Below are 20664 nucleotides of genomic sequence, written 5' to 3' on the forward strand. Positions count from 1 at the left end.
TGAAGTAATAAAACAAATGTGGCAGAGACAATATAAAACCATTCATCATTAGTGAATCTAGATGAAGGATATAAGGAATTCATTATATCAATTTTCCAAGTTCTCTGTAAGTTTGACATTATTCTGGAATAATACATAAGTGAGAAGTTTGTCTATGAAAGGGAACTGGAAAATGAGGTGGTAACTAGAGGAGAATAAAGGACGAGATAGCATTTCAAGGATGAGAATTACTAGAGCAAGTTCATAAGCTTTATAGAGGTGAGAGTTTTGAAACAAGGAAGTGAGAGTCAATTATCTATACTAATAAAAGGGTAATATCCTAATTAGACCGGGTCCACCGGACATCTTCCAGTCGTCCTGCCTTCCTTCCGGACAAAGCCATGGTGGTGGGGGGCAAGGCAGAGATGGATAGGGGCAATCAGGCTGGCAAGGGAGAGCAGTTAGGGGTGATTAGGCCAGCAGGCAGGTGAATGGTTAGGAGCCAGCGGTCCCGGATTGCGAGAAGGATGTCCGACTGCCAGTTTAGTGGGATCAGGCCTAAACCGGCAATCGGACATCCCCTGAGGGGTCCCAGATTGGAGAGGGTGCAGGCTGGGCTGAGGGATCCCTTCCACTCCCCCCACACCATGCATAAATTTTGTGCACCAGGCCTCTAGTAAAAGGATAAATGTCTTTGAGAAAGTAAAATAGGATCCAGAATAGAGCAGAGGCACTGGAGAGAGACTTCTCATGTCAGAAAGAAAAAAGAGGAAAAATGAATCCCCCTATTAGGTAGTCATTTGAACTGACAAGTTTATCAATATAACCTGTTTACTGCCAACACTGCCTTAGTATAACAAGAGGAGAACCAAGCAGTATCAACCACCAAAAAAAGAAAAGTCACATTCCAAAGTATATTTAGATTTATTTATCTCAGACTGAAATAGGCCCAGATGTGCTATTTAAACATAATATAATTATTATTCTAGCTAACTATGTGATATTTCTATAAGTGGCCAAATTTCTGAAAATAAGGAAATGAAAAATGTGGCCTAGAAAATATACTTAAATCAATTAAAGTAATAAACAGAAATATATTAATATTAGGAATATTTTAAGTAATCATTCACTATAACTTTTAATACTTCCTTTAGAAAAAAAAGTGACAAAAACTAATGTTCAGAAACATACATAATAATATAATAAAACATGTAAAAATCATTCATAATCAGATAATTTATGAGAGCATAAAGTACAGAAAATTACCTACCTAACTAATGTTGCAAACTTTTACTCCTGGAATGCTTAGTAGACACCTCTTCCCCCAATCCAGGAAATCAGGAATTTAATGCCCAGTTTTGAAGGTGGCAAGAGCACAAGTAGTCAGAACAAAAATCACACTATCAACCCAGGACCAGTAGGCACAAATAATGGGCAAGGTCCTTGAAACAATTCATATCAGAAAAATGCCCAGCCAACTAAGCCAGAGTCTGATATAGACTAAACCAGTTTTATTCACATATGATCCAAGGACTATATGTTGTTACCAGTCAGCAATAAGATGCAGGAGAACCTGGCCTTTTCCTCTAGGCAGTGGTTCTCAACCTTCTGGCCCTTTAAATACAGTTCCTCATGTTATGACTCAACCATAAAATTATTTTCGTTGCTACTTCATAACTGTAATGTTGCTACCGTTATGAATCGTAATGTAAATATCTGATATGCAGGATGGTCTTGGCAACCCCTGTGAAAGGGTCGTTCGACCGCCAAAGGGGTCGCGACCCACAGGTTGAGAACCGCTGCCTAGTGCTTTGTCAACTGAAGACAGACAGGCTTGTAACCCAAAGTAATAAGCTTCTCTGATGCTACTGCAACTATTCTTTCCCACTTTCATTTTATTTTGTGCAGATAGGTTCAGAATTGCTCATTTAAGTGGGGAGAAGATAAGGACTGGGGTAGGGAGTAAGGGTGGGGGCTGGGAGATACAGATAGACCCTTTAGGAAAAAATAACAATTAAATTTCACCAGTAGTGACAATTAGATGTGGAATGAAAAGGGTTATAGAAGACAAAAACTGAGAAATTCTCACACATTTAATAATGCAGCCCAGACAGTGTGGCTCAGTGGTTGAGCATTGACCTAGGAACCAGGAGGTCACAGTTTGATTCCTGGTCAGTGCACATGCCCAGATTGCGGGCTCAATCCCCAGTGTGGGGCGTACACAGGAGGCAGCTGATCAATGATTCTCATCATTGATGTTTCTCTCTCTCCCCCTCTCTCTTCCTCTCTAAAATCAATAAAAATATATTTAAAAACAATAATACTGCAAATTGTAGAAAAACTTAAAAAGTGCAATTACACAGAAACTGAATTTCTAGTTACTTTCAGTCTCAGACACTTTTAGACTGTTGTGCTAAAATACAACTAAAATAATGAAAAAGTCAACATCAGAACAAGTTACCTTTCACTTACAAATTCCCAAAATTGCTTTGAGAACTAAAGCATCTCTTTTCAGTAGCATTGATTTTTTTTTTTTACATTCTATTACCTTTTGTTGCTAATAATGAAAAGGAAAGATACAAATAAAAATGATTTTTTAACTCCAATTGTAACATACTTAAGTATACAAAACTAAATTGAATTGCCAATTAGTGAATTATTATACCAAACTTACTTACATTACAAAATATCTAAAATGTACTAAATTTACTAATAGAATGGTATAATATACACCTTTAAAAATATTCTAGCTTTTTTACTTACATTTATAACCAAAGAAACCTTTGGGTTTCTTGCTCTCCAATGGGATAAATGTTCCTATGACGAAATCAGCAATAGCAAGTAGGAGAATCACCAAAAGAACAATCTGAGCCTGAAATTTTAAACATTAAAAATAAAACTCAAATCTTATGTTGTACATTCAGTTCCATTAGAATACAACTTCCATGGGGGAAAGGATTTCTGTCTTGTTTCCTTAGAGCATCAAACAATGCCAAGCACAGGGTAGGCACGCCATAAAAAAAATGATGGCAGAAGTAGAATGATGCCATATATTTTGAAATTTATTAATGATGCGCATGCCTTCCTACAAATCATAAAACACTATAAATTCCAAAACACCGTAGGCTTTTCATTCTGTGCATCATTCTTTCCAGTCCCCTCCACCATACAGTACAACATATTTGCTAAAAACCCAAGTTTTATACCAAGTCCAAACACAATGTTGAATGTGTGACAGCGATATGAAAATAAGGAAAAGTATAAAAAGAAGACAATACCCAGGAGGGGAATTCAAGTAGCAGTGGGACTGGAAGAAAGGAATAATCCATGCGAACTACCATCTCTCCTCTTTCACTTTTTTTGTTTTGTTTTATTGGATATAACAGATATATAACAATATATTAGTTTCAGGTATATAACATAATGATCTGATATTTCTATATATTGCAAAATGATCACTATAAGAAGTTCCATCCATCACTATATAGTTACACATTTTTTTTCAGTGATGAGAACTTTTAAGATATACTCTAACAACTGTCAAGTATACAATACAGTATTATTAACTACTAGAGGCCCAGTGCATGAAAATTCATGCACTGTAGGGGGGGTTCCCTCAGCCCGGCCTGCCCCCTCACAGTCCAGGAGCCTTCAGGCGTGGGAGGCAACCCGGCGATCAGGGGAAGGCAATGCCTCTATCACACTTTTGCTGCTGCTACTACAGGCAGTGCAAGCCTCGGCCAGCCCTGGTTATTTGAGCCTCAGGCGGCCCTAGGCAGCTGGGGAGCCGCCATCCAAGGCTTGCCTGTGCCTTGGGCCAGCCCTGGGCGGCTGGAGAGCTGAGGGGTCTGGGGGACTCCGGAGGCAGGCAAGCAGCAAAGCCGGAGGGCTGAGGGGACTGGGCGCCACCATCTCTGAGTGCTTGCCAGTCAATTAGCATATTCCCTCCTTATTGGCTGTGGGCGCTGCCATCTTTGAGGGCGTGACAGTCAATTAGCATATTCCCTCCTTTTTGGCTGTAGTAACCGCCATCTTTGCCATAGCATGAGGGTCAATCAGGATATTCCCTCTTTATTAGATAGGATTGTCACCATGGCTGAACATTACATCCATGACTTACTAATTTTTCACTGCAAGTCTGTACCCTTTGACCCCTTTCACCCATTTTGCCCACCCCACCTCTTCTTCTCCACTCTTAACCTCCCAATAACACTGGGAAGATGCTCATGAAAAACTGCCATCTGTGGGAATAAGGACCACTTATATTGTTGTATGAAATTCTTTTCAGTAAAGTCAATTTGTTAAATGTATAAGTAAATGATTTAATTTTATACTAATGACTTACCTACCAGGGAAAAATTATTCTTTCAGACTTTGCTAATTCTTGATCTGATAAATATTATCATAGCTCACATACAATACAAATATGTAATTTTATACAGTCTATAAACACGAACCTGAAGTGACTTTGAGATGCTCAGTAGTATCTTTGTAGATATGCATTATTCAGGAAACAAGAGCTGTACTATGGCATAGTCCCTCAAAGATACAGAAATATATGTATTTGGGTGCTTTGCCTATATATTAACATGTGAATTCAGCAGTTTCCCCCCCGAAACAATGGTACCTGTTTGGGTAGTGATGATTTCTGAGATTTCAAAAGCAAGGAACAAGATTATCTTCTCTAATCCCTAATGGCACTAACTTGAAGTTTACTGCCCCTATGTTTATTTTTGAAATTGAACTTTTAAATAAATTATAAAGCCAGCAGTTTAATTTGGGCTACCTAACTAACCTGAGCATCTCTAAATAATTTAAGTCATACAATAGGGGCTGGAGGAGAGGTAGGAAGTAAAAATTTTTAAAATACTGTGTTTAATTAGATCCTGAACTGATGGCTATCTTCAAATATCCCCTGTCTTGTCAATTAGAAAATAACCCTATACATAAATTTCCCTGAAAAAGGCCACTTAGGAACTTTTAAAATCTAAAAATGTTACCACAATTTAATGCATTCTTAAAATAAAAGCTTTTAAAGTTCATATATTAAATATTTACCGATATTCCATTGATACCATTACTTACTTTTGCTTCCCACTCCATTCCAGCTACTGAGATACCTAAAAGGATCACCACAGTAATGGCTCCGATAATTCGGATATCATTGATTTCATCTATCATAAGAATAGAATGTTCCTAGAAAAATTATAAATAAGCAATATTAGTTCTTTTAGATAGTCTTTATTTCTTTTGAAACATTTTAGAGATATCACAGTGCCTTACATGTAGGTGAATAAATGCCTATTTAACAAATGAATAGGGAGACCAATGAAAAAGGAATATTTACTATTGATGTGTCATTCAAGTATATGATGACATCAAGAATATGATTAGCCGAAACCGGTTTGGCTCATTGGATAGAGCATTGGCCTGAGGACTGAAAGGTCCCAGGTTCGATTCCGGTCAAGGGCATGTACCTTGGTTGTGGGCACATCCCCAGTAGGAGATGTGCAGGAGGTGGCTGATCGATGTTTCTCTCTCATCGATGTTTCTAACTCTCTATCTCTCTCCCTTCCTCTCTATAAAAAATCAATAAAATATATTTAAAAAAAAAAAAGAATATGATTAAATTAATAATGCTATATTTAATCAGATGTGGTATATCAAAAAGGGAATTGCTGACAATAAAAATCATATAACTAGTTTTAATAGAATGTTCTTAAGGTACATAGCAGAAATATTTTGCATTCATTTTGATTAGTAAAGTCAAGCTTTAAATAGTCTTTTAGTTTGCATAAAAGGAGGTGAATATACTGTCATGCAGTAATCCAAAACACTGTTCCTATTCTATAAGCAAAAAAGTATTTGTGATTGAGTATCAATGAAATGAGAAACATATACTAAATTAAACAATGAAAGAACATGAACTCTTATTGATTATATTGCTTGCTTGCTTACAGCCCTACCTTTCATTCATCCGTTTAGCCTACATGGATGAGGGCAATGCCAATGTAAATGTCAGTGTTTTCAAATTTTACATATCCTAATGTACCACATACTACTGCAGAAAAAGAGTTACAATAGCCCTGACATGAACAACTGTGTCAGTTGAGGTTCCTATCATTTAACAATATTAAATGCTATTTCTCTTCTGCTTTAACTCAACACATCCTATGACTCTTTCCAAACAAGTTCTCTTGTAAACTTCAGAGCAGTATATCAACTACTTTCTGGCCAGCTTTACTTAGATACACCTCTGGTTCCTCAAATTAGACACCTAAAATTAAATTGTCCTATGTTCTCTATCTCAAGTGAATGATATTACATTCTGTCTAAATCCCCAACTCAGAAATTTGTGTATAAACTTGAAATCCTTCTTTCTCTTTAGTCTCCCTCATCCCATTAATCATCAATTCACTTATTCAACATTTTTTAAATCTGTCAAATTCACCTACACCTCCCCAGCCCCACTCATCATTGTTTTAATATAAGCCACATCTCCTCTCCCAGGATAACTACAACAACCTTTTAAATGGTCTCAATCTCCCATTGTGATCACTCAATCCAATCTCTACTCCGTGATCAGGTATTTATTTAGGTCACATCATGATAATCTGATCATGTCATGGTCCCCCAGTCCAATCTAGGTAAGTTCTATTTTAATAGCAAACAAGACCCTTCCTGACTTGATACTTTTTCCTTTCTCTAGTCTTAAATCTCTTGCCACTTTGTACTCGTCATACAAAAATATAGTGGGGGGTTTTTAACCCACCATATTCCACCCTTCCAGGTCTGTTTCCTTTTCTTCACTGTTCCCCTCATTTCACATTCCCACTCTCCTATCTGCCTGCTGAAGCCTAGACTCCCTTCCTTGACACTCCTCTGCGACCCCCATTTCTGGATGGTAAGTCAAGTGATCCTCCTTTGTGTTGCCAAGGTCTCTACAGTTACCCACTTCTGACATTCTGTAATGATTTTCCTTTGTCTACCTCATACACTGAACTTCTTGAAGGATGAGTTTTGTGTTCATCACTGCTTTCCTAGCATCTAACATGGAGAGTGGCATATAGGCCCTCAATAAAGATTTGGGAAACAAATGACTAGAAGAAAGGTGAATTACCTTAAGCAACTCCACCACAGTTTCTGCAAATCCAACCACATACATAGCAACTGCAACAGCATTGGCAAAAGCAAATATCAGGCCAATTGCACCACCAAATTCTGGCCCTAGACTTCTAGATATTAAATAATATGCTCCTCCTAAAGAAAAGGGAAAAAAAGAATAGTACTAAAGTTAGTATTTTAAATGTCCTCCTCCAGTGAGGGTGGGGAGAGGGGTGTGTGTGTGTGTGTGAGTGCAGCTAGAATAAATCAATGGGGGGGAGGGGGGAAGAGGACATCTGTAATACTTTCAACAATAAACATGAAAAAAATTGTCCTCCTCTATAATCAGCTGAAGGCCTGAATAGAACAAAGACAGACCTTCCCCAAGAAAGAAGGAAATCTGCAGCAGATAATCTTCAGACTTGGAACTACATCATCAGCTCTTCTCTGGGCCTACAGACTGCAAACCCACTGCAGGTTTTGGACTTCCCAGACTCTATAATCATGGGAATTACTTCCTTCAAATAAATCTAGACACACACACACACACACACACACACACACACACACACACACACACACACACTTGGTTCTGTTTCTCTAAAGAAAGCTAATACAGACATGTTACAAGGTAAATATATAAAAATCCACCATTTTCCCATGTACTACTAATGAACAATTAGAAACTGAAGTTCTAAAAAGTAACCTACCTACAATAGTACTCAAAGACTGGAAATACTTAAGTCTAAATCTAAAAAATATTTGCAAGGTCTGTGTACTGAACAACTTAAACCCAAAGGAGAACTAAATAGGTACACCACAATTATGGAGTGGAAGACATAGTTAAGATGTTTATTCTCTCCAAATTGATCTCTAGATTCAACACAATTCCCATCATAATCCCACCAGGATATTTCACAGAAATTGGCAAGGTAATTGTAAAATTTTTAATGAAAAGGTAGAACAGCCAAAACAATTTTGGAAAAATAACACACAGTTGGAAGACTCACACAACCTAGTCTCAAGAATTACTATAAAGCTACAGTACACCAAGATAGCATGATACTGGATTGAGGATAGATCTATAGATAATGGACCAGCATAGATTCCAGAAATAAAATCACGCATGTAGGGTCAATTAAACTCCCCCAGCTTTATTAATATATAATTGACATATAACATTGTTTAAGATGTACAGTGTGATTATTTGATATGCATATACATTACAAAATGTTTGCCAAAATAAGGTTAACATATTCTTCACATAATTACCATTTTTTATTATTGTTAAAAGAATATTCAAGATTTACTCTTAACAACTTTCAAGTATACAACAGTATTGTTTACTATAGTCTCTATGCTTCCTATTAGATTCCCAGAATTTATTCTTCTTATAAGTGGAAATCTGCACACTTTGACCAACATCTTATCATTTCTCTCACCCCGTAGCACACTTTCCTACTCTGTTTCTCTGAGTTCAACTTTTTTGGATTCTATAGGGTGTCCCAAAATTCACGCAAGAAGTAATTTTGATAGAAAACACAGGTTTATACTTAAAAATTGTAAAACTTTTATTGATTCATAAAGTATACAGTATAGGGTTATGTATGGAATAGCACATCGGGTCAACGGCCTCCATGGCTTTGCTGGCATATACGCAAAACCGTGGTCTTCATTGATCTTCATTGTCCCTGCTCCTGGGCCATAATTTGTACTTGGTAATGCTTATCAAATTGAAGGGATTGAAATCAAAGGGCAACAGATATTAGAATCTGATTCAATAAACCAAGTAAAATTAGGCTTTTGTTTTTTGTTGTTGTTGTTGTTAACGCTCACGCAAATTCAAATCTTGCGTGAATTTTGGGACACCCTATACATGTAAGTTAGATTATACAGTATTTGTCTTTCTCTGACTTATTTCACTTAGCATAATACCCTCCAGTTTCATCAATGCTATTGCAAATGGCAAAATCTTCTTTTTCGTGGCTGAATAATAGTTCTCGAGTGAGTGCGTGTGAGTACACATACATCACATTTTCTTCATCCATCCATCAGTGAACACTTAGGTTGTTTCCATGTCTTGCCTACTATGAATAATGCTGCAATGAATATAGGTGCAAACATCTCTACCAAATAATAATTTCATTTCCTTCTAATAAATACCCAGAAGTGGGATTGATGGATCATATGGTGGTCCTATTTTTTGAGGTACCTCCATACTGTTTTCCATTGTGGCTGTACCAATTTACATTCCCAAAAATGTACAAGAGTTCCATTTTCCCCACATCTTCACCAGCTTTTATTATCTAGTCTTTTTTTTATAATTGCCACTCTAACTCATTGTGGTTTTGGTTTGCATCCCCCTGATGAGTAGTCATGTTGAACATCTTTTCATTAACTTGCTGTCTTCTTTGGAAAAATGTCTATTCAAGTGTTCTGCCCACTTTTTAATCAGATTGGTTATTTTTTGCTATTGAGTTATATGAGATCTTTATCTATTTTGGATATTAGCCCTTTATCAGATAAGTGATTTGCAATTATTTTTTCCCATTTTTTAGTTGTCTTTTCATTTTGTTGTTTCTTCTGCTGCACCAAAGCTTTTTAGTTTGATGTAGTGCCATTGTTAATTTTTGCTTTGTGTGTATGTGTGTGTTTTTTTGTTGTTTGTTTTTTCTTTAATCCTCAGCCGAGGATATTTTTCCATTGATCTTTAGAGAGAGTGGGAGAGAGGGAAAGACAGAGAGAAATATCCGATGTGAGAGAAATACATTGATGCTTTTTTGTTCTTGTGCTTTTGATGTCATATAAAAAAAAAATTCACTGTCAACACCAATGGCGAGGAGCTTTTTCCTTGTGTTTTCTGGGAATTTTACAGATTCACGGCTTACATTTAAGCCCTTAATATTTGTTGAGCAAATTTTTATGAGTGGTATAAGAGTCCATTTTAATTCTTTCACGTGTGAATATCCAATTTTCCTAACACCTAGTTTTGTTCTTTCTCAAGATTGCTTTGGCTATTCAGAGTCTTTTGTGGTTTCATATTAATTTTAGGTTACTTTTTTCTATTTCTGTGAAAAATGTCATTGAAATTTTGATAGGAATTGCATTCAATCTATAGATGGCTTTGGATAACTAGGGTTGATTAACTTTTTACGAAAATGCTAAAGCAATGAAATAAAAAAGGGATAATCTTTTAACAAATTGTGCTAGAGTAACTGGATATCCACATGACTCTTGATGGGCTTGATTCCTATTTTGTACATATTACAAACATTAACTAAAAATGATGAGAGATATAACTGAAAACCTCAAGTTATAAAACTTCTAGAAGAAAAGCTTTGGGACCTTTAACAAGGCAGGATTTCTTATATAACATACCAAAAGCATAATCCAACAAAGAAATAAAAAGTGGTAACTTAGATGTAATCAAAACTAAGACTGCTCGCCCTAGCCAGTTTGGCTCAGTGGATAAAGCCCGAGGACTGAAGGGTCACAGTTTTAATTCCGATCAAGGGCATGTACCTCGTTGCAAGCTTGATCCCAGCCTTAGTCAGGGTGCATGTAGGAGGCAACCAATTAATGTGTCTCTCTCACAATGATGTATCTCTCTCTCTCCCCCTCCCTTCTACTCTCTCTAAAAAATCAATGGAAAAATACCCTCAGTTGAGGATTAACAACAATAACAAAAAGGTAAGACTACTCTTCGAATGACACATTTAAGGGAATGAAAATACCGGAATTTACACTTTCATCTTATAAAAAGATGTGGATGTCCCCTAATTCATAAGTGAGTCCATATCACAGACTGAGGGTGGGAGAACTCTGGTCTGTGAGTCTAGGACAGCTGTGGGCAAACTATGGCCTGCGGGCTGGATCTGGCCTGTTTGAAATGAATAAAACTAAAAAAAAAAAAAAAAAAAAGACCGTACCCTTTTATGTAATGATGTTTACTTTGAATTTATATTAGTTCACACAAACACTCCATCCATGCTTTTGTTCCGGCCCTCCGGTCCAGTTTAAGAACCCATTGTGGCCCTCGAGTCAAAAAGTTTGCCCACTCCTGGTCTAGGAAATACTGGCCTGAGTGAAAGTGGCTGCTGGCCAGGACTACCTACGTCACAGAACCTGTTGCCCATAGCCCAAGTAAATTCTGTCAAATCCAAACTCTCCAGACTGACAAGATTTGCAGAACAGGAAAGAGCTCTGGGCTCCCAGCCAACTGCAGTAATCTATAGAACATAACTGTCTGTCAAGGCAGGACTGTGCCAGAGATGAAGGTAAGGTGTGACACTATTCTTACTCTGTGGAGACAGAGAACTGAGGAGATAATTAATTAATCTGCTGCCAGTAACTTTAAGCAGTACCCACCAAAAAATCATCACTAAAATATAATCAAGCCTGAAATCTTTAAGCCTCTTTTATTTCTAAGTTTTGACTCTTTTTTTTTTTTCAGAAACACCGAATGTTTCCATATTATTTTTATCCTAGGCTTCATAATTGAACATTATTACATGTTTACAAGCAGTTCATATTTTAAAAAATGACTTCCACTGCTGATAGAAGGAAAAGAAAGGTTCCTAGCACTTTCTGTCTGGGAAATCAACCTACATTTTTCTAGATTGGTATCTGTTTAATCTCTAAAAGATGCTGATAAAACCAATTTAGTAATATTAAATCTCTCCTGTGGCAAAAAGCACAACATCAGGAAAAGTACACATTTCACATATTTTCACAGGAATGGAAACACATACCTTACAAAACAAGAATAAAATATTATTCAATATAAAATATAGGTAAATGTCATAAGAATCAAGATAAATAAAATTAAACTATCAAGTACTACCTCAATAGTTCTATTAATAAGATAACTACACAAGTTTAAAAAGGAACTCTTCAAATTGAAATTACTAAACAGAACTGCAACCTTTAAGCAAATTTTAAATATTTCCCTATTAATTCCCTTATTAACAACTTTAAGTTCATAGAAAATTAAGATGGGTCTCAGTAAACCAAAATAAATCCTGTTAGGGGTCTCTACACATCATTATTCCCATAGAATCCCTCCATTTCTCCTATCTAAGCCTTTGGCACCTTGATCCTCTGCACAGTTCTAGTTCTATTACTCTCTGTGCAGACCTTTCAATAAGGAAACAGTCCAAATTAAGCCCTCAGTTGCTGAGCTTGAAGAGATCCAATCCAGCATTTTGGTCCTACCCTATTAAAACATAAAATGGTTTACTGTTAAGAACTACAAACAAAGTCACACTCTTAAAGTTTGTTCTCAACCATAACTCCCTATCTTTTTTGCTCCTTGGAAAATTTTGAATTAAAATTTCTTGTTCCAGGGAGATTGCCAGTGTGTTATTTGCTGTTACTGTCCTATAGTGTGTGTGTGTGTGTGTGTGTGTGTGTATAAAAGCATAATATGCAAATCGACTGGACTGCAAAAAGACCAGTCGCTATGACACACACTGACTATAGGGAGGCAGACGCTCAATGTAGGAGTTGTCCCCAGCCTGCAGGCCCTGATTGCCTGATTGGGGCCTGCTGGCCAACCTCTCGGTCCCTCCCCCTAGCCAGCAGGCTCAGATCGCCCAGTGGTGGAACGGGGAACCGGGTGGGTGGCAGCAGGCATGGGCTGCGCCAGGCCAAGGCGAGTGCAAGCGAGGGGGGCCCTGATCACCATGCTGGTCACCCCACACACAGAGGGCAACTGGTGGCGGTGGGTGGGGCCGGCGAGCAGGCAGGAACAGCCAACCTCTCGGTTCCTTTCCGTGGCAGGCAGGCTCCAATTGCCCAATGGGGAACCAGGGGTGGGTGACTGTGGGGGTTGGGGCCAACTGCCAGGGAAGATCAGCACTGATCACAGGCCAGGCCTAGGGACCCTACCCGTGCACAAATTTCGTGCGCCAGGCCTTTAGTCATTTAATATAGTCTTCGCTCCCCTGTGTGCATATTCTACAAAATGATTCCTGGAGCTGTAGGCATGATACATTTCAGATTCAATTTGTTGGGAAACAATATTTCACAGGTACTCCTACTGAGTAAAGGGTTTACAAAGTTGGAATCTTCTAATTCTCTTTCCTTCTTCACTTATGTAAATTATATAACGAAAAAATCATTTATTAATTTCTTGGTTACATTGAGTTCAGACAAAGAAACTTTCATTTATGAAAGCTTTATTCAACATTTATCTTTATCAATTTCATAGCATTCTTCAGAGGTGAAAAATGGGATTTTTTTGTTGTATTTGTGATCTTACGGATTTTAGATGTTTCCATCCAAATCAGTTATTAGCAGTAGTAGTATTACTGTTCAAACTAAAAAAACTTCAGTCAGTATTAGCTTCCTCAAGCTAATGAAATTAGTTTTGAAATGAAATTAGTTTTTGTTACCTTCTTTACTTTACGAGGTGAAAGATGTCTAGACTCCTCTAGTGCATTTCCTGCCCAGATCTGCAACCAAGGTTCCCCTTAATAGAAATACACAATATGGGCACTGGGGGTGCTCCTTGCTACTGGGGGTGGATAAAGCTAAGAAATATGTCCTTTCTGGATATGAGTCATACTGACTTGATACTTTCAATTTAGAATCATGAGTTCAGGATGCAATGTAATTTCATCAGTTTTATGCCTATATTTACTTACTTCCATGTGGAAAATATGGTTTTCTCAGGAAACCAGTAAATCCTGTTAAGAATTCTCCAAGTGCATAAAGCAGAGAAGACAGAAGGGGCTTATATTCATTGAAGGAATCTCCAGGGAACATTTAATATAGATGACGCAGCTCATTTATATTCTGTAAAGGACCAGCCAAGTGTCCAGTCAACAACTGGCAAGTGAAAAATGAATACCTTCTAGCATAGCTTCCAAGTACTTGGTTATTTCTTTAAATTAATGCCTTTCCCTTTTTTCCTCTATTGGTTTCATTATTTCAACAAATGTATTTACTTTCTCATTTGTATGAATATCTGAAAACAACAGAAGAATTCTGAATTGTATGATCCAATGGGTTTTTCTCTGTAGTTTCTTCCTTAGTGAGTTGATTCTATCATTTTGAGGGAATGCAGGCAAAACTGCAACATATGATAAGTTGTTGGGACACACTCCACATTCTCATACTTCCTTAGTATTCCAGGCCAAAGGACTAGGACAGTCTCTGAGATATACTTGTGAATATATATGAAAACTTTTGGTAGTATTAAAAGATGAAATGGGTTTTTAGTCATAATGCAGGAAAATCGATACTTTCCATAAATTTGGATTCATGTGGAAAACTGTCCAGGGTTCATGCTGCCAGTGGCTTCATGTCCCATCCCCCTTGAGGCTCACAACCTAGATTTGAAGAGCTAATAGAGAAATTCTTTGATGATTTTCTGATTCCCTCAAGTAGCTAATACCCCATTCCCTTTCTCCTTCCACTTCTATTCCCCAATAGTAACAGAAAGAAATGAAACACGGGGCATCCAGTACATAAGCCAAAAAGCAACTTCCAGTATTACCTGATAACTCTGGATATATACACATCTTACACTCAAATATCACTCAATCCAGACTCATGTACACATGGAACTTCAGCAAATAGTGATTCATGTTCAGCATAGTCATAATCATATTGATGTGAGCTACCAGCTTCCCTGAGGACAACAATGATTTGAATCCTCTGGTAAGTAAGAAATATGAAGATAATGGGGGAAAATGAAACACTCAATCTGGGTCTCTCTCTCAAAAAAACAAAAAAAAAACCCCAAAACTGAATACAGATAAATAAGAAATTATCCTATATAATAAAAGCCTAATATGCAAAGTGACCGAACGGCGAAATGACGGGTCGGTGGGGGGCAGAGCTAGCAAGCGGGTGGCGCCAGGCCAACCAAGGTGGGTGCGTGCTAGCGGACAGAGGGAGGGGACGGCGATCGGGGGAGTGACAACCGACGGCGGCAGCAGAGGGGTAATTGGGGGGCGGGGCTGGCCACTCGGGCCGGCACTATCCCCTTATCAGCCTGCCGGTCGCCTCCCACAGAGGGAGGCCAGACTGCGGCTTAGGCCCCTGAGGGCTCCTGGACTACGAGAGGGTGCAGGCTGGGCTGAGGGACCCCCCAAGTGCATGAATTTTCGTGCACTGGGCCTCTAGTGTGTATATAATGTCCAGTACAGATCTGAAAAATAGTGGAGGCAGATGGAACAGGTTGATCTTTTTCTCAGGTGATCTGCTATGATGACTTTACAGAAGCTGGTACATATTTCTTTTTCCTTTCTCTAGCTGGATGATGAGCTTTGTTTGAAAAATGGAGTTCTTTTCTTCTTGTTCATAGGGGTTCCATGGCCACTCTCCTGGTCTCCTGGGTGCTCTTCCTGGGGAGGGTAAAATCTTACTAGACAGATCTTGTGAACTCCAATGAAAGAGGCCTCAGGAACCTCAGAATATAGTTAGAGTTGAGGTTGTGAATTCAGGGTCCCACATATAACTCACAAAAATTGTTAGATAATGGGGAAAGAACTGTGCCTGTTTCCTTCAATGAGAAGGAATGAGGTTACACTTGTACAATACAGACCAAATGCAAGATGATCCTTTACGCCGAAACCGGTTTGGCTCAGTGGATAGAGCGTCAGCCTGCGGACTGAAAGGTCCCAGGTTCGATTCCGGTCAAGGGCATGTACCTGGGTTGTGGGCACATCCCCAGTAGGAGATGTGCAGGAGGCAGCTGATCGATGTTTCTCTCTCATCGATGTTTCTAACTCTCTATCCCTCTCCCTTCCTCTCTGTAAAAAATCAATAAAATATATTAAAAAAAAAAAAAGATGATCCTTTAGCTCTATTGATCCAAGGGCTAAAGCATAAGAGGAGGAAACAAGGGGCAGCCCTGTGGAGAAGAAACCTAGCTAGAAGCTCCATTCTTGCTACCAAATACATTCAACAACCTAAAAACTTAAAGCATACATGTTGGGTCAATATAAATATACTAGTTTGAAAGTGCTTAGTAGCAACTTTCTTGTCTATATAGACCAATATGCTGCTTTTTAAAGGTAAAAAAATAATAAGATTTAAATCTCATTTTTTTAGTAACAGTAATCTGATGACAATTGATGTGAAAAGACTGAATTTACCTCCTCGTACAAATCCATTAGTAGCTATTGCTGAAGTAGACAATCCTGTGATAGTTGTCACAACAGTGGCCATCATTATTACAAGGACCGACAGACCTTTAGAGAAGAAGAAAAGGGACTGAGAAAACTTACACCTTATTTAACCTGCCATATTTAGAAATGATTAGTCCATTTATATGGAATTTTGTAATAATAACCTTATTTTTATCCCATTTTAGAGAAATCAAATGAGAATTATGAGGGAGAAAGTAACATTAAAACAATAATCTTATACAAAGGAGAACAAAGCTTAAAATGATTCCAGTTGCTTGTATTTTATGAAGTTCAGAGCCTAGACACGCACACAGCTACTTTTGTTTATTCATTCTCAAATGAAACAAGAAGCATGTAACTTCACTTACCTATTCCAGCTTGACCTACAATCCATGACAATCTAATGAAGAGCATCACACCCCAAATGTTTAACATGCAACGTACCTGGGAAAGGAAAAGAGGCCAATTCACAGATTTAAAAAAGTAATCAAGTATGATACAGCAATAAATGCTAAACTAGCCAAAAGTAGAATACCTATATTTAAAACGTAGAAAGTCCTTTTAAATATAACTCTTACTCCACCCTTTTCCTTAACAGTTTTTTAAAAGAGCTTAATGAGAACTTAAATGTGAGCTAATATAAGTATATGTGACTATGTGTATTAACCTATATATACACATACCCATCACAATTATCTGAAGCAGCAGAAGCAACCAAAGTAGGAAGACTTATCCTTAAAAAAAAGTTCATGTTCCCCTTTATCAATCCACGTAAGTTTAATTTTTGTTTTATAACATCCTCATTTCATGATTTCTACAGATTTAAGTTTTATATATTTATCAACACAAAATGCCAATTGTTCACATATCTTTCAAAAATACTATTTAAAAGACAGTTTCCCCAATTTACTTTTACTTTGTTTATTATGCTCATTCATAGAGCATAGTCTTCTAAAATACTAAAATCTAAAAATAGGCAAACTAAACTATTTGGACCTTCACATTTACTCTGTTAGCTAGGCAATAAAATTACTACCAGAACTGGGATTTCCCTCTGCCCCTCCCCTAAATGTCAATACAACTCCAATTAAGTGCCTTCAAAGTTCCAATGAGCTTATTTTAGCTTATCTACTCTAATCAGATCCTTAGTGGCTATTCAAACACAGAAAAACAGAAGTAAATCTAAACCTTAGTCGCCTATAACTGTCTACTGAAGTGACCCCAACACTTAAGAAAAGGATTTTCCTTTTATTATATTCCCTGTAACTTCTATACATTTCTCATCAAAAGGTAATGGGAGTAGCAGAAAAGGAAACAGGCATATTTCAACCCTATTGCCTGCTCAGCTTGCCTGATTCCGAAGCTCCTGTCACCTGTACTGAAAGGTGACAATATGTGAAATTTGCAAGAGGCAATAAAATACAGTTTCGAGGTAATCAAGTATAATACGATTAAATTAAAAATATGTTTACTGAATTTAATATGCACAAGGGAAGGAAGTACAAGTTATTTATTTGGTCTTCTATAGTACTCAAATAAAAAAGTTTAAAAAAAAGAAAAAAGTTCTCGACGATTGATGAGAATAATAGGAAGATTTTATAAATAATAGAAATGCTGTAACTCTAAAATTAAGTCTATATGTACATACTAATACACCCTTGATCCAGCCAAACTTCACAACTCCTTTACTTTCCGCAGCATATGTAACCACAGCATCTCTGGTTGGAGTACTTTCTTCCCCATTTGCAAAGCCATCCTCAAAAGGTTCCTGGTTATAAAAGGAAAAATGTGAATTATGCTTAAGAATTATTTAAAATCACCTGATAAAAACAAACATCACTAAATACACTTGACCATGTTTAGAAGGACATAGTACAGATTCCCAAGGACCAAGGTTTTCTGAATATCTTACCTGAGGAAAATATAAAGCAATAAAGTGAAAGAAACTTTAATTATTAAGTTTTGAAAAATTTAAATCTTATGACAGAAACCCATTTTAATCATTTCCAATTTTAGTTACACTCTGGCAATGTCTGGAACAACACAGTGAATACTGTTTGCTCAGTATAGGCTAGCTAGGTCAGTCAATTCAGACCTTGTCTCTCCAGCCACAAATTCACATTGCCTAATTGACATCTTTACCATATCTGAAATTTCAACGTTAACTATTTTTTCCTGGCCGGTGTGGCTCAGTTGAAGTGTTGTCCTGTAAACAAAAAGGTGGTGGGTTCAATTCCAGGTCAGGGCACATACCCAGGTTGCAGGCTCTATCCCCAATGGATGTTTCTCTCTCCCTTCCTATCTCTAAAATCAATAATAATAAAAAAATTTAAAACTCCTCTTCACCAATAATGAACAATTTTCTCTTTATAATCCATGACAGCAGGATTACCAAGGATCCCAACATTCACTCACAATTCCTGTTACTCCTTATCTGCATTCAGTCACTCAGTGCTCTTCACTTTTTCCTTTGTAATCTGTCTCACATTCATACATGAGCTAGTTACACATGCATTTCCATAAAAGTGTTCCCTCCTTAAATTTTTATTTCATGTCTGATTCTATCATTTTTAGTTTTTTGTCCCCTATTTTCTCTCTTTCCCTCTGTCCTTTGTTCTCAACTTTTGTTCAGTCTCAATACACCCAAGTCATGACAAATTTCCAAACCAGTAACAGTGCTTTAAACAGGTCATAAAAGGGTAAAAGGAGAAGTTAAGAGATAGAAAATGTTCTAGATCTAGAGTCATGTCCCTAATACTATCCCCATAGTTCTTCCTCTACCCATATTCTTAACAGCAGGGAACAAATGATGCTATATTTCAAGCATCATTCTTTAAATACAGAAGAGCCAACTAAATTAATTATTATTTAATCCTGAAAACTGATCTAGATTTTCTATAGCACTTTTTAAAAAACCATTTTCAGTGGTTGATATCCTCAACACAAATACATTTTCATAGAAACGAGCTGTTGCAAGTTCTGTGTTACCTCAGAGCAAAACCTGTCATAATCAAACTTCCCTATTCTCCTTGACCAATGTGTTAGCCAAGTAGACTCATTTAATTCTGTTCAATGCATTATTGCTATATCTTTTTTCAAAGTACTATCAACCTAGAGTAGCTCTTAGATTCCAATTTATATATTTTAACTACTGCTAATATTTAGATTTTTATGCAAAAAAAGAAATATTATAATAAGTTAGATCCAACAATGTCTTTAAGTGTATCTTTTGAAAATTACTTTACCTAAGCTTTTTAATGATGTTAAGAGAAAAATAATCAAATTTTCAACTAATCCCCATGTTTGCATTAACAGACAGCTATAACTTTGACTATGTGAAATACATAGAAAATAAATCATTCAGAGATCACTAAGAACTTAAATGAATTTTAATGTTAACCACTTCTGATAATTCAAAAATCTAAGATAAATCCTAAGAAAAATTATAATTTACCTTTCAAAAGTTTCAAAACTATTGTATCAATTATTACATACTATTCTATATAGAACTAACCACTCACATAAAAATTTTTTTTAATTATCCCAATCCACTAAACTTTTTTAAAAACTTTTGTTTTTCCATCCATTAATCGATGATCATTTGGGCTAATTCCACATTTTGGCTATTAGGAATAATGCTGCTGTGAACATTTGTCTACAGTTTTTCTTTGTGGACATTGGTTTTCATTTACCTAGGAACGGAATTTTGGGATCATGAAAACTTTTTGAAATGACTACTTCTGATAATTTTTCTCATCTCTTGTATCAGACTGCAGACTGTCACTCCTCATTTCAGTCAATGTGTCTGTCTACTGTTACTTCTTTCCCTTGCTTAGACTCATGTACACATGGAAACCAATAACCATTAAACTTGTTAGAAATATGTATAAATAGAAAAGAAAGTTGCTCTTTACAAGAGCAACCCACTTTTGGTTACTTCTACTGTTAGATGTCTTCTAGATGGTCAAGTATCAATGACGATCCCAGATTTTTTTTAAAAAAAGATCCTTCATAAGGACTGATGACTTAACTGTTCAATTATTCAAATAAAAGTCAGAACAAAAAATGTTTGTGTAAATTTAAATAACTAAAGTAGACAGCAGTTGCTCGGTTTTCATTCTGATACTGTTCAGTTAATTTATGACTTTAAAATATTACATAACCTCCAAGTATCACCAGAAAAAGTAACTGTGCATAGTATACACAAAAAGACATCTCTTTTTCCATCTCTGTTAAAAGAAAGTTAAAGATGTGTGTATGTAGTAGGCTACTTTCTCCAAGGCCACATATTGATGTGGGTATCTTACAATGCAAAGGAAGGGATGCAGGCAACTTAAAATTTTTGTGTGGATGTCTATCAGAATTCCACTTCAAAGTTGAAGGTTTAGTAGTAATTATACTAATTTCCACTATATTGCGATCAACTATATTAAAAAACAGA

General features: G+C 36.8%; 1 protein-coding gene across 3 annotated transcripts in view; it reads right to left on the reverse strand.

The window, feature by feature from the left end:
• SLC12A2 (solute carrier family 12 member 2) overlaps positions 1–20664 on the reverse strand; it is a 101579-nt gene that overhangs the window by 56792 nt on the left and 24123 nt on the right. For all 3 annotated transcript variants that reach the window (XM_059693722.1, XM_059693721.1, XM_059693720.1), the window contains exons 2-7: positions 17872–17991; positions 16592–16667; positions 16191–16286; positions 7100–7239; positions 5065–5175; positions 2743–2851 (exon numbers count right to left, since the gene is read on the reverse strand). In XM_059693722.1, the coding sequence (XP_059549705.1) occupies positions 2743–2851; positions 5065–5175; positions 7100–7239; positions 16191–16286; positions 16592–16667; positions 17872–17991 (652 nt within the window). The remainder of the gene's footprint in view (positions 1–2742; positions 2852–5064; positions 5176–7099; positions 7240–16190; positions 16287–16591; positions 16668–17871; positions 17992–20664) is intronic.

This window comes from Myotis daubentonii, chromosome 4 (assembly GCF_963259705.1).
Source record: "Myotis daubentonii chromosome 4, mMyoDau2.1, whole genome shotgun sequence".
NCBI lineage: Eukaryota > Metazoa > Chordata > Mammalia > Chiroptera > Vespertilionidae > Myotis > Myotis daubentonii.